This window comes from Corvus moneduloides, chromosome 29 (assembly GCF_009650955.1).
Source record: "Corvus moneduloides isolate bCorMon1 chromosome 29, bCorMon1.pri, whole genome shotgun sequence".
Classification (NCBI taxonomy): domain Eukaryota; kingdom Metazoa; phylum Chordata; class Aves; order Passeriformes; family Corvidae; genus Corvus; species Corvus moneduloides.
In genome coordinates this window covers 2,307,556-2,319,378 of record NC_045504.1, presented here as the reverse complement: position 1 = coordinate 2,319,378, position 11,823 = coordinate 2,307,556, and the positions used below count along the sequence as shown (strand labels likewise).

The 11,823-nt window shown below is 56.1% G+C and overlaps 4 protein-coding genes across 5 annotated transcripts; all 4 read left to right on the top strand.

Annotated features, from left to right (window-relative positions):
• On the top strand, positions 1 to 1,793 carry LOC116436303 (keratinocyte proline-rich protein-like). The gene is made up of 2 exons (XM_032093359.1): positions 1 to 157; positions 718 to 1,793. Exon 2 carries the CDS (start codon positions 719 to 721, stop codon positions 1,340 to 1,342), a length of 624 nt encoding a protein of 207 aa, XP_031949250.1. The 5' UTR covers positions 1 to 157; position 718; the 3' UTR covers positions 1,343 to 1,793.
• Positions 1,794 to 3,544: 1,751 nt separating this feature from the next.
• On the top strand, positions 3,545 to 4,976 carry LOC116436238 (loricrin-like). Its single transcript, XM_032093285.1, has 2 exons — positions 3,545 to 3,653; positions 4,008 to 4,976. The coding sequence occupies exon 2, from the start codon at positions 4,029 to 4,031 to the stop codon at positions 4,773 to 4,775; it is 747 nt and encodes a 248-aa protein (XP_031949176.1). The 5' UTR covers positions 3,545 to 3,653; positions 4,008 to 4,028; the 3' UTR covers positions 4,776 to 4,976.
• Positions 4,977 to 6,789: 1,813 nt separating this feature from the next.
• Positions 6,790 to 8,022, top strand: LOC116436260 (sericin-1-like). Of its 2 annotated transcripts, none has more exons than XM_032093313.1 (2): positions 6,790 to 6,880; positions 7,414 to 8,022. In XM_032093313.1, exon 2 carries the CDS (start codon positions 7,424 to 7,426, stop codon positions 7,838 to 7,840), a length of 417 nt encoding a protein of 138 aa, XP_031949204.1. In that variant the 5' UTR covers positions 6,790 to 6,880; positions 7,414 to 7,423; the 3' UTR covers positions 7,841 to 8,022. The 2 variants fall into 2 exon arrangements, with proteins under 2 accessions (XP_031949204.1, XP_031949205.1); XM_032093314.1 differs by having other exon boundaries at positions 6,796 to 6,880; positions 7,411 to 8,022.
• A 2,397-nt stretch (positions 8,023 to 10,419) lies between these two features.
• Positions 10,420 to 11,440, top strand: LOC116436286 (loricrin-like). Its single transcript, XM_032093340.1, has 2 exons — positions 10,420 to 10,528; positions 10,919 to 11,440. Exon 2 carries the CDS (start codon positions 10,937 to 10,939, stop codon positions 11,252 to 11,254), a length of 318 nt encoding a protein of 105 aa, XP_031949231.1. The 5' UTR covers positions 10,420 to 10,528; positions 10,919 to 10,936; the 3' UTR covers positions 11,255 to 11,440.
• Positions 11,441 to 11,823: the final 383 nt, after the last annotated feature.

Genomic DNA, 11,823 nt, shown 5'->3' with positions numbered 1-11,823 from the left:
CAAAACACACACACGGCAGCGGCCTCAGTGCTCAGCTATTCATTCCCAGGACGTGCCTCATTCCCAGCAGAGCTCGGCCACTTATAAAAGCTTTCAGCCCCAGCTCTGTCCTCAGGACTCTGACTCCCTGCTCAGCCCGTCCGTCTCCGCTCGCAGGGTGAGTTGGAGTCTCTCAGCCCTCTCAGATTCATCAGTTTTTTCTTGGAAATAGCAAAAAAAAAAAAAAAAAGGCATCGGTGGTTTGTTTTCTTTTTCCCAGGCTGCTTATGCCCAAGGGCTTGGTCACTCTCAAAGGATTTGTGAGTCATGGGGGAAGCAGCTCCCGAGGGAATTGGGGGGGCTCAGCCTGGAGAAAAGGGGGCTCAGGGGGGACCTTGTGGCTCTGCACAAGTCCCTGACAGGAGGGGGCAGCTGGGGGGGTCAGGCTCTGCTCCCAGGGAACAGGGACAAGAGAGAGGGAACGGCCTCAGGCTGGGCCAGGGGAGGCTCAGGGTGGGCACCAGGAGGAATTTCTTCCTGGAAAAGGCGGTCAGGCCTTGGAACTGCCCAGGGAGGTTTGGAGTGCCCATCCCTGGAGGTGTCCAAGGAATTCCTGGATATGGCACTCAGTGCTCTGGGCTGGGCGAAACGATGTTGATCCATCACAGGTTGGGCTGGATGAGCCTGGAATTCTTTTCCAACCCCAATAACTCCCGGATTCTGTGATCTCTGTCCCAGGATGCTCTACCAGAAAGGCGGCACCGACCACGACCTGTGCCAGCCCTCCCCGGGCTGCGGCCAGAAGGGCTGGACATGGCCCAGCTCCACCGGGCACTGCCACGACTCCCCCAAGATCTGCCACAACCCCGGCAGCCTCAGCCACGACAGTGAGGGGTCCTGCCAGAGCCCACCCCAGGGCTGCCACTCCGGCCAGCTGTGCCCACCGCAGCCCAGCTGCTGCCCGGCCCCGCAGAGCTGCAAGCCCCGGCGGCGGGTGGAGGTGAGCCCGGTGCCCCCCGTGTGCCCCCCGCCCGTGAAGATCCATCGCCGGCCGCTGGAGCAACACCGCCCGTGCCAGCCCTGGCCGGAGCCCGAATCCTGCGGGAAGCCCCGGAGGCGAGTGGAGCAGTGTCCCGAGCAGGATGAGGAGCCCCCGGTGGTCCTGCAGCCGCGGCCGCTGCAGCATCGCTGTCCCTGCATCCAGCGCTGCCCCCGGCCCGTCCCCTGCTGCCCTCGGCCCGTCCCCTGCTGCCCCCGGCCCGTCCAGCGCTGCTGCCCGGCCGCTGTCCCTGTGCCACCACACCCTGGCCACCACCAGCAGCACAAGCAGGTCACTCTGGTGCCAGTCTGTGTGAAGAGCTGAGCCCAGCGAGGCGCCGGGACCCCTCCCCAGCTCCTATCCCCTCATGGCAGGGCTGGGGGGGGATTCACCCCCTGCCTGAAGGATGCTCCCAGCCCCGCTCTGGGCCCGTTCCTGCTCTTTGCACATCAGATTTGGGGTCCGCAATCCCCCGCTTGGCCCCAGCAGCCACACTTTAAATTCCCAGCGTCCTCCCCTGCCTGGTTTGGTTTTCCCTGGGGAACAGCAGCTGGGTGTTTCCCCTTCTGAGGAGCACTGGGAGATGGAGGAGCCACCACAGATTCGCCTTCTCCCGGCGGTTCACCGGACTGTGCTTTCAAGGCTGTTTGAAAGCAGCACCAGGACTTTCCTGGGAAGAAAAAGGAATCACTGTGACGGCAGGAGCACCAAGGACTCCTGCGATTTTATCTCCTCCCCGTGTATTCAAGAATAAAGTTGAAAAATATTTAGCAAACCCTTGGTTCCTCTCTTTCTTACCCCCACAAGCATCACCGACATTACGATGAGAAGACGTTAAAAGCCATTAAAGCTCTCACAAGGAAATTTGTGCATTTAAATCAGAATCAGGGTTCACGGGTGAGGGGTTCAGCTCTGGCTGCAGCCGTTCCACCAGGCGGGGTGGTGGAAAATCCTCCACACCGTGGTTTACCCACTCCAGGACCTCGGGATGGACAGATACAGGCACAAACATTTGCTCTGCAGCTTCTTCCCCTGTGCACGGGGAGGACATCCTCATTTAAATGTTAATTACGATAATGAGCGCATGGCCCGGCACGGGAGGTGCGGTTGTGCATGCCGGGGATGCCTTTTCACTCCCGCAGGAAGGTGCAGGCCAGGCTCTTGCAGGCACACGGGTAATGTGCTCCTTCTCCTGACTTTGCCAGAAAATCCTCCCACAAAGTGCATTGAAATATCTGATTTAATTTCTTTGTGTTGCCTCAGCATCGCCCCGGCGTGTCCTCACACAACCACCGCGGAGAACTGGGAAGGACAAAAGGAAATTCATCCTCGTTTCCTTCACCACAACCACTTATTTTTCTCGTGTCTCATTTTAGCCAAATAAAAAAACCACTTACCTATAAAATTTAACTTGGGAGAGCCCTTTTTTTTTATTAGGGATTTTCTTCCCAGCCTTTTCCCGTTTCCCGCGTGGTGACTCAGAGCCCACAGACCAAGGGCCAGCTCAGCCCTCACTTCCAGGTCCTATTTGGTCCAGTTCATCTTCCAAGCTGCTTTGCATCAGCCCTCGCATCCCAGTTACCCCATCCCAGTTACCCCATCCCAGTTACCCCATCCCAGCCACCCCATCCCAGCCACGGGACCTTTCCTTCAGCAATTCCAGCCGCTCACCCCAATCCAGTGAGGATTTTCCAAGTCCATCCCATTATCCAGGGCTTTAATTGAGATGTTAAACAGCACCAGCACCAGAATCACCCCCACGTGGTTCATCCAGCCAGACCAAGCCTTCACCAGCTTGACCCCAAGGCTGCGGTGGGAGACTGCGCCAAAAAACCCCGCAGGAGTTGGGGCAGCACCAGCATCGCACTCAGAACCATGGAATCGTGGATGGTTTGGGTTGGGAGGGACCTTAAAGGATCATCTTGGCCATGGGGAGGGGGCCAAGCCTGGAATGCAGAAACAGAGAGGAAACAGAATCACGGAATGGCTTGGCCTCGAAGGGACCTTAAGGATCATCTCACTCCAACTCCCACAGGCAGGGACACCTTCCACTACCCCAGCCCTGTCCAACCTGGCCTTGGACACTTCCAGGGATGAGGCAGCCAGAAATTCCCTGGAAAACCCGTGTCAGGCCCTCCCCAACCTCTTCATCACCGAGCACAATTTGGTTTCGGTGGCTCTGAGCTGGCTCTTCCCATCACCTGCTCGTGCTTCACCTGGAAATGCTCCTCACGGGCAGCGGGAAGGGAGGGCTGGGCCAGAGCTGCCATCACAGCTCCTGACTCACAGGTCACCCGTCAGTGTCCTGGTCCCCTGCAGAGGGTGAATAAGTCCTTTATTACCTGTCTCACACAGACGAAGTGTGGCTTAAGCCATGTCAGTCTTTTATGTGCCCCGCTGGGGCCCGATGTTATAATTAAAGATGCTTATCAGAAATCGTGAGTCAAGCAGAACATGCCAAGCACTGGGAACAGCATCCAAATGGAGGAGATGTTTTGCCAATAAATAATTTAATCCTCGTTCCTGCTGCGTGTTTCATGTGCAGGGGAACACTCAGAGCTCTATAAAAGCCCTCGGCCCCTTGGCCTCTCACATTCTGCTCCCCTGGGCAGCGCCTGACTTCGCTTGAGAGCTGGTGAGACTCAGCTGGGTCCCTTCTTGGGTGGGGGTCTGGGTGTGGGAGGTCACGCCTGACCCTTCAGACCACGCTCTGCTCCCAGGGGTGATGGGCTGAGCCACGGGAGAAGCTCTTGCGGGACCTGGGGATGGGATTTACAGCGGTGCCATCACGTGCTGCGGTGCCTTGTGGTTGGTTTTGTTCCTGGAGGGGAAAAAATTGAAAGGGAAGCTCAGAAAGAGGGTTTGGGTGTAATCTGGCCAGTTGTTGGGCAACTGCAGGAATTTCCTCAGGATCCAGGCTCTCAGGATAAGCCCATGGAAATTAAATGGAATCAGAGGAGATGCTGACACCAACCCATCTCTTTTCCAGGTTTTTCCCTACAGCCCCAACATGATTTACTCCTCTGGAAGAGAATCCTACTTCAACCTGAACTCCACCTGGTACGATCCCTCGGGATCCTGGCTGGACACCCGGCGCACGCCCTTCCGCTACGGCTACGCCAACTGCTGCTCCTCGGGCTGTGACGGCGAAGGCGTGGAGGGCATGAGGGGCCACGACTACCGGCACTACGGCTACCGGCAGCCCCGCTGCTCCGAGCGCTGCCACGGCTACTCCGGCTCCTCCTCCTCGTGCCACGGAGGGGGCTCCAGCTGCGTCAGGAGACCCACGTACAGCTACGGGGCATCAGGGGGATGCCAGGGCTACGGGAGGTCCGTGTGCTCCGAGAGGTGCCATGGATCCTCGGGCTCATGCCATGGGGGCAGCTCCAGCTGCGTCAGGAGGCCCACGTACACCTACGGGGGCTCGGGGGGATGCCAGGGCTACGGGAGATCCGTCTGCTCCGAGAGGTGCCATGGGTCAGGGGCCCAGGGCGGGAAGCCGTGCTGTGGGAAGCCCGTGCAGAGCATCCCAGTGCAGACCTGTCCCCCCCCAGTGCAGGCCTGTCCCCCTCCAGTGCAGGCCTGTCCCCCTCCAGTGCAGATCTGTCCCTGTCCCCCTCCAGTGCAGACCTGTCCCCCTCCAGTGCAGATCTGTCCCCCTCCGGTGCAGCAGGGCTGTGTGCCCGTGGCCAAGGGTATCATCCCCCACCAGCAGCAGAAGCAGATCTGCAAAGTGCCAGCCCGGAAAATCAAGTAAAGGATGTGAGGAGTGAGGGGAAACAAAGGAAACTTGTCCCTCTTGCCCCGTGTCCCTGTCCTGCTTTGTCACCGATCTCGGCTCTGTCCCCTCGCTTGTAACGCGCTCTGAAGGTGTGACCCACCGTCTCTGTGAAATTTAAAACGCTCTTCACCTTATTTCACAGAGGACGTGGAGGCAATAAAAAACGCTGGCTCAAACCCCCCTTGCATCCGTGTTTTATCCTCTTCCTCCCTCGGAGTGGCTTCTGTTCCTTCTGGTGGCCAAGGCTGGGTTTGCAGCGGCCTCGTCTGCCCTCACAAGGAGGCTCCGGGTTGGTTCCACCTGGTGGCTCCTCATTCCCACTCCAGGCAGTTTCCTGGTTGGGAAGTAACAGTTTTCATCGCAGAGTGTTTGTGCGAGGAGGTAATTAAATATTAATAAAGTTGTATAAAAAAACCCACATTTCATCAGAGAGGGGAAAAAGCAGAGGGTCTGTTTGGGACCGTGAGGGTACAGCTGGACTCGCACCATAAACCTCCAAAAAAATCCCTGGGAAGGATATCAGCATTTGGGAATGGCTCTAACAGGGTGAAAGGCCTCGAATTCCTGGTAGGGTCTGGTGGGGTTGGGAGAGGAATCCCCTGGGAGGATTTCTGGAGCAAAGCAGGGATCCGGAGGCCGCTGTGAGTCACGGCACCGCGTCCTCGGAGGCTCCTGGCACCTCACCTAACCCAGGTGCCAGCATCCGTCACCTCCTGGAGCCAGGATGTGACACAGGGCAGAATCAGCCACTTCGCAGCGTTAACGGGTGGGATTTCGCCTGCAGGATAAGGAAAAGAAGCAAAAGCAGGTGCAGGGTGAGGGTTTTAGGGGTGGACACCTGGGGGCTGCTGACACGGCCTGACGCTCCCTTGCCAACTTCTGCAAAGGCAATTCCTTCATAAAACCAACAAATTACCCCCCCAAAAAAGTCATTTCCTACTCAGAACGGTGTCAGTGGACCCAGGGATGCCTGTCCTAAAGAGCAGGAGCTTTGTAGGGGATACAGAGACCAACTGTAGGGTCACCACAGTCCTGTCCCACACATGGACCCAGGTGCCCCCAGGCCCTGCTCAGGTGTTTGTCTCCATCGCCGAGACAAACGATGGAACAGGTTTATCCCCATCCATGGAATCAGGGCTGTAATTAATCGTGAATAATGAGTTTCACAAGGATTTTCATTCTCCCGACGTTTGTGAAACACCCCGAGTCGCGTTTGGATTTCCTCATCTATCAGTTCAGTGATTCAGTTCCACTGGGGACCAAGGAGTCTCTGGACTCTGGATTTTATTTTAATTCAATCCAGGCTATTTTTGATATCACAGTGGCCTCTAAGTTCCTGCAGAAGATCAGGCCTGGAGCTCTCTGTGGGCAGAAAGACTTCTTTGTCGCCGAAGCAGAGCGCTAAAGACGCGGATCCCGATGTCCTCCCACTCCTACGAGGATGTTCTCTGTGTCCTACGGGGCTTTAAATTCCTTCTGTTTGGGTTGAAACCTTTGAGTAAAGAAAGGACTGGCTTGAAAAATTACAACACCGCTTTTAGTGCTTCTTTGCTGGTTTTGCTCTGAATTTTTGGTGTTTCTTTGATTTGGACCCTGTCCAAAAATGTTTATTTTTACTACGCACCACCTTTTTTGTTCCCTTTCCCTTTTCTTTCTGGGTTCCCTTTACAACCCCACAATCCCACCCCACGATCCCACCTTCCCACCCTCTAACATCTGTCCCTTCCTGGTTCGGGCTTTAGGCACAAGGAAGAGGTAAATGCTGCAGTCAAAGGCGACAAAAACCATCCCGAACCCTCCCCACCCCCGTGCCCAGGCCAGGCGTAGGGGGGGACAATTAACATTTTTATGGAGTAACAAGAGGGATGTTGGGATATCGATCTGCTCCGTGAGTCAAAAGAGCAGTGCAAAAACTCCCAATTAGCCAAGTGCTCGGGGTGCTGAGCAATCAGGTCCCTCCAGTGGGGCCCCATCTCGTTTCCGGAGGAGAAGCCCGGGCCGGGCTATAAAAGCCCTCGCTCGTCGTTTCTCCTCAGCGTCTCAGCTCCTCCACATCTCCTCTCGAGCTCCTTCTGATCCAGGTGAGTCCAGATCCATCAGACTTTTGCTCTTTTAATGCTCTCCAGCTGCTCCCTAATCTGGAGCTCTTGGGCACTTCTCTTCCACGTCCTATCTCCATCTCGTTTCTTCTGCCAAGTAGGAAGATGTAAAAATTCCTGGCTCTGGTGGCTGAGGACTCTGCAGGTCTTGCTCTGGAGTCTGTCCAGCTCTCTTCTCTTCTCTTCTCTTCTCTTCTCTTCTCTTCTCTTCTCTTCTCAACTTCTCTCTGATGTTTAAGAGAAAGCCTTGCCCAAAGAGGCCACCACAGGCAGATGAGCAGTGATAATGCTTCTCCTCTTCAAGAACTTGGCTCAGAATCACAGAATTACGGAATCATGAAATCATGGAATGGGTTGGGTTGGAAGGGACCTTAAAATCAGCTCATTGCACCCCCTGCCATGGGCAGGGACACCTCCCACTGTCCCAGGTTGATCCAAGTCCCATCCAACCCGGCTTTGGACACTTCCAGTGTCCCTGGTCATTGCCTTCACTCATGGATGAGTTTTCCCAGCAGGTCTCCAACCATGTGCTCCCGCCAGGACAAGGACCAGTGCCACCAGCAGGAATGGTCCTCCTGCTACAGCAGCGGGTCCGGATGCCACGGGAGCAGTGGCGGATCTGGGTGCCACAGGAGCAGCGGATCCGGTTGCCATGGTAGCAGTGGTGGATCCGGATGCCACAGGAGCGGCGGATCCGGTTGCCATGGTAGCAGTGGTGGATCCGGATGCCACAGGAGCGGCGGATCCGGTTGCCATGGTAGCAGTGGTGGATCCGGATGCCACAGGAGCAGTGGTGGATCCGGTTGCCATGGTAGCAGCGGTGGATCTGGTTGCCATGGGAGCAGTGGTGGATCCTGCCATGGTAGCAGTGGTGGATCCTGCCACGGAAAGCCACAGGAGTGCCAGCAGCAAATCTACCAAGTATCCTCGAAAATGAAGTGATCACCCCACCGCCTGCAGGTGATCCACAGGAAATGTCCTGGATCTTGTGCCGAGCTCAGAAAGCTTTGCGTGTCCCCAGCAATTTCCAAGGAAAATGTGTCCTTCCCCTCCCCCGGTGAGTGCTGTAACCTCTCCCAAGCTTCTCTGTGGGTGCTGAAATAAACTCTTTGTTCACGCTGGCACTGTTGTCTCTGGATCAGTCTGTGACTACATTTGGGCCACCACAATCCAGAATTTGGGAGAAGCTTTGAGCCAAAGAATCCTAGAGACAAAGAACCCCTTTTTTTCTGCCATTTGGCCCCAAAACGCCGCCCTTGGGGGAGGTACCACCACGTGCTGGTGGCAAACCCCCAGCCAGCCTTTCTAGAAACGCTGTGCCCAGCCCTGCCAGAGCTCTGCCCTACCAGGGGCGTAGCGCGATTGTTACACAATGATCGTTACTGCTAAATTTCTTCTCAACTTGTAATTAAAACGAATTGGGTAATTTATTGCTCTGGTATTGCCATCCATGAAGTGGATGTTACCTTGATAAGATTGTTCTCGAATGCGTCAGGAGGATCAGAAATTTCTGGCATTGCTGAAAAGGGTGCAGGCAGCAGCTCACTCCCTGTTTTCAGAGCAGGGATCACTCAGGAAGGCTCCTTGTCCGCGTCTGGAATTTGCCTTGAGTCCCCCATTTTCAAACCCATTTTCAAGGCACATTAAAGTGGCCAGCCACAAAATGTAGAGGTGCCCATTGTTAACAAACTCAGAGCAATTAAAACACGAGGCACTGAACGCAGGGCGATGCCAAGAGCCAAAAATTCCTTTGAGTCTTTTTTTCCCAGAGGTCATTGACCACATTTCTGCTGAGGCCAGAACAAAACCCAATTAAAGAGCAGTGACCAAACCCAGGCACAGCTTGCCCTGACACTGTTCTAGATCATGACAGGACTTTAGCAATACAGGAGAAGCTTCAGGTTGCTCACCTGATTCCTTCACCTGCCCTGTCCTCCCACCTTTCCCAAAATCCTCCATGTTTGGGTAACAGCAAATGTGGATGGGTTTTGGATGGCAGGAACCACTCTGCCTCCATCTCCCTGTGGTCACCATAAAACCTTAACCAACGTGGTGAAAGACAAATCAAATCCGGATTTCAGCCTTTATTTGCTGTCTGTTTAATGATTGAAACATCTTCCAGAAGCACTGAGAGAAAAGGGCACGAGCCACGAGCTCCGTGGTCCTAAAGAATTCCCAGCCCACACAGCAGAAAGGTACAGGGAGTATCCCAAATTATTGCCCGTCACGAGCTCTCCGTGTGGGGCTGTGCATCCGTCAGAATAGCACTGGCTAATTAGGAGCTAATTGGGCATCAGGGAAAACCTAAAAAGGATGTTCCTACAGCTCTGGAGAAAGTCCCTGGGGTCTGCCAGTTCCCCATAACATGGCACCATCGTGTGTGGCCGAGGGCTCCCATGGGATGCCTCCTCCTCCTCCAGCAGCACCGGAGCCACTCACCTGGAATAAAACCACGGCAAAGCTGCTCTGGAATTATTCCCAGGCTGAGAGTCAACCACATAATTAAGCACCTTGCTAATCCTGGATCGCTACCCAGGGCAGGGCTTATCCCTTCCAAAAATAAGAATTCCAGCTGCTTGTGGTCCTCCTGGCAGCAGCAGAAACCTTGGAGTTTCTTCATGGCCTCACCGTGTTTTGACTGGTTCTAAGAGGAATGCACCAACGGTGATTCCAGGCAAATCCCAAAATCCCTGAGGTTGGAAAAGCCCTCCAAGGCCTTCAAGTCCAAGCTGTGCCCGATGCCCACCTTGCCACCAGCCCACAGCACTGAAGGCCACGTCCAGGCCTTCCTTGGACACCTCCAGGGATGGTGACTCCAAACCTCCCTGGGCAGCTCCTTCCAAGGCCTGAGCGCCCTTTCCAGGAGGAAATTCCTCTTGATTCCAACCTGAACCTGCTGTCAGGGAGTTGTGGAGAGCCAGAAATTCCCCCTGAGCCTCCTTTTCTCCAGGCTGAACCCCCCCAGCTCCCGCAGGAATTCTCCAGCCCCCTCTCCAGCTCCGTTCCCTTCTCCGCGCTCACTCCAGCCCCTCTTGCCGCACGGGCCCAGACCTGGACACAGCACTGGACGTTCCCTTCAGCAGTGCCCAGCATGGAGGGAATTCCCACTAAGGAAGAGTTTTCTCCCTTCCCAAAGATGCCATCGGCACTTCCAGGCCCATCTCAGGGGAGTCGCAGGCCTAGAGAACCTCAGGCCATTCTGGAAGGATGTTGTGATTTAGGGGTGAGACATCATTTCCCAAACCCTGAACCCAAAGGTTCAGGATCCCTCCCCGGGTGTGATCAACACCAAACCCGACCTGGGGAAACCGAGGCCGCCCACACGACTCCCCCAGCCCAGCTCTGCGCAGGCACAGCCGGCAATTAAATTTCTGTGGACAGGAAAGGCGACCTATAAGGAGAGGCAATCCCAGCGTGGATCAGGTGAGTCACCCCAGGAGGCCGAGGAATGGGGAGGCAAAGAAATAAAAAAAAGCCATCGGCGAATTAAATGAACGGGCAGAGCTGTGGGACAGGGAGGGGCTTCTTCCCCAGGTGGGGTGCGCAGAGAGGGTATAAAAGTGCTCCTGTCCCGGAAAGCCTCATTCCCTCTCATTCCTTCCTCGTCTCTTCCCTGCACGAGCAGCTCAGGTAAGAGCTGGGGGGCTCCGGAGCCCTCTGGGGGGTGGATGGGTTTGGACCTCCACACCTGGAACTGGGCTGGGATTTGTTCTGCGGGGAGTTGGGAGCAGGGGGTGGGTGAGGAGGGAGCCCAGGAGCTCAGAGGGAGAAGAGGTTGGGACATGGAGGGAGGGTCTGGGGTGTGGGCTCGGCATGGCTCCGCTTTGGAAAGCCAGGCACAGCCTGGGTGTCCCCAGCGCCTTCGGTGGGACAATCCCATGGGGGAAAAGGATCCAGTGCAAGCTTTAAAGACAATTGTGGGATCTGGCTGAGACTGGAAAAAGGAATACCCAGATTCCTCTTGCCTGGAAGGGCAGGAGCAGGAAGGAAAAGCCCCTGACAGCTCCTGTGTCCCCACAGGTCAGCCAGCACAGGACCATGTGCTCCCGCCAGGAGAAGGACCAGTGCCACCGGCAGCAGCGCCAGAGCAGCGGCGGCTGTCACAGCTCCGGGGGTGGCTGTCACAGCTCCGGGGGTGGTGGCGGCTGCCACAGCTCTGGGGGTGGTGGTGGCTGTCACAGCTCTGGTGGTGGTGGCGGCTGCCACAGCTCTGGGGGTGGTGGCGGCTGTCACAGCTCCGGTGGCTCCGGCTGCCACAGCTCCGGTGGCTCTGGCTGCCACGGGAAGCCGCAGGTGCAGGTGCAGCAGCAGCAGCAGCAGCAGGTGCTGCAGGTGCCCCAGCAGAAGATGAAGTGACAGCGCTGCCCACGCGTTGTGCCAGCGCCAGCAGCCAAGGCCACGCGGGGACCGGCTCCCTCCCACCTCCCCAGAGCTTCCAAACCCTCCCCGGTGCCCTCCGGAGCCGTCATTCCTTGGGAAGGGCCTGGCTGGTGCTTCCCTGGTGCCCCCGGCTGTGCTCAATAAAGAGTTCCATTCCCTAAATCCCTCTTGTGTTGGTGTTTCCTTGAACTCCTCATCTTGTTTTCCAGAGCCAGGGAGGCAGGCTGGGAAGGGGTTTTAGGGTTGAGATGTTCTCCAGCCTCGCTCAAATGCTGAGTGAGGGCTCCTGGGTGGCACAGCTGTCGACCCTGCTCATCCCCAGGAAACTCTGGAAGTGGTGACTCACCCTAAATTTTGAGGTCCCTTTCCTTTGCCTCTGAGGGTTCTGCCTGTTAAAAGTTATTTCTTTTCCCTGCAACCACAAAAGAAAAGGACAGAGACAGGGTGGTGAGGAAGGGGATTCTCCCCCTCTGCTCTGCTCTGGTGAGATCTCCCCGGGAATGCTGAGTCCAGTTCTGGTGTCCCCAATGTTAAAGGCACGTGGA

Bases quoted from the DNA above. Each gene is read 5' to 3' on its own strand.
- LOC116436286 (XM_032093340.1), top strand. From the start codon at position 10,937: ATGTGCTCCCGCCAGGAGAAGGACCAGTGCCACCGGCAGCAGCGCCAG.
- LOC116436303 (XM_032093359.1), top strand. From the start codon at position 719: ATGCTCTACCAGAAAGGCGGCACCGACCACGACCTGTGCCAGCCCTCC.
- LOC116436238 (XM_032093285.1), top strand. From the start codon at position 4,029: ATGATTTACTCCTCTGGAAGAGAATCCTACTTCAACCTGAACTCCACC.
- LOC116436260 (XM_032093313.1), top strand. From the start codon at position 7,424: ATGTGCTCCCGCCAGGACAAGGACCAGTGCCACCAGCAGGAATGGTCC.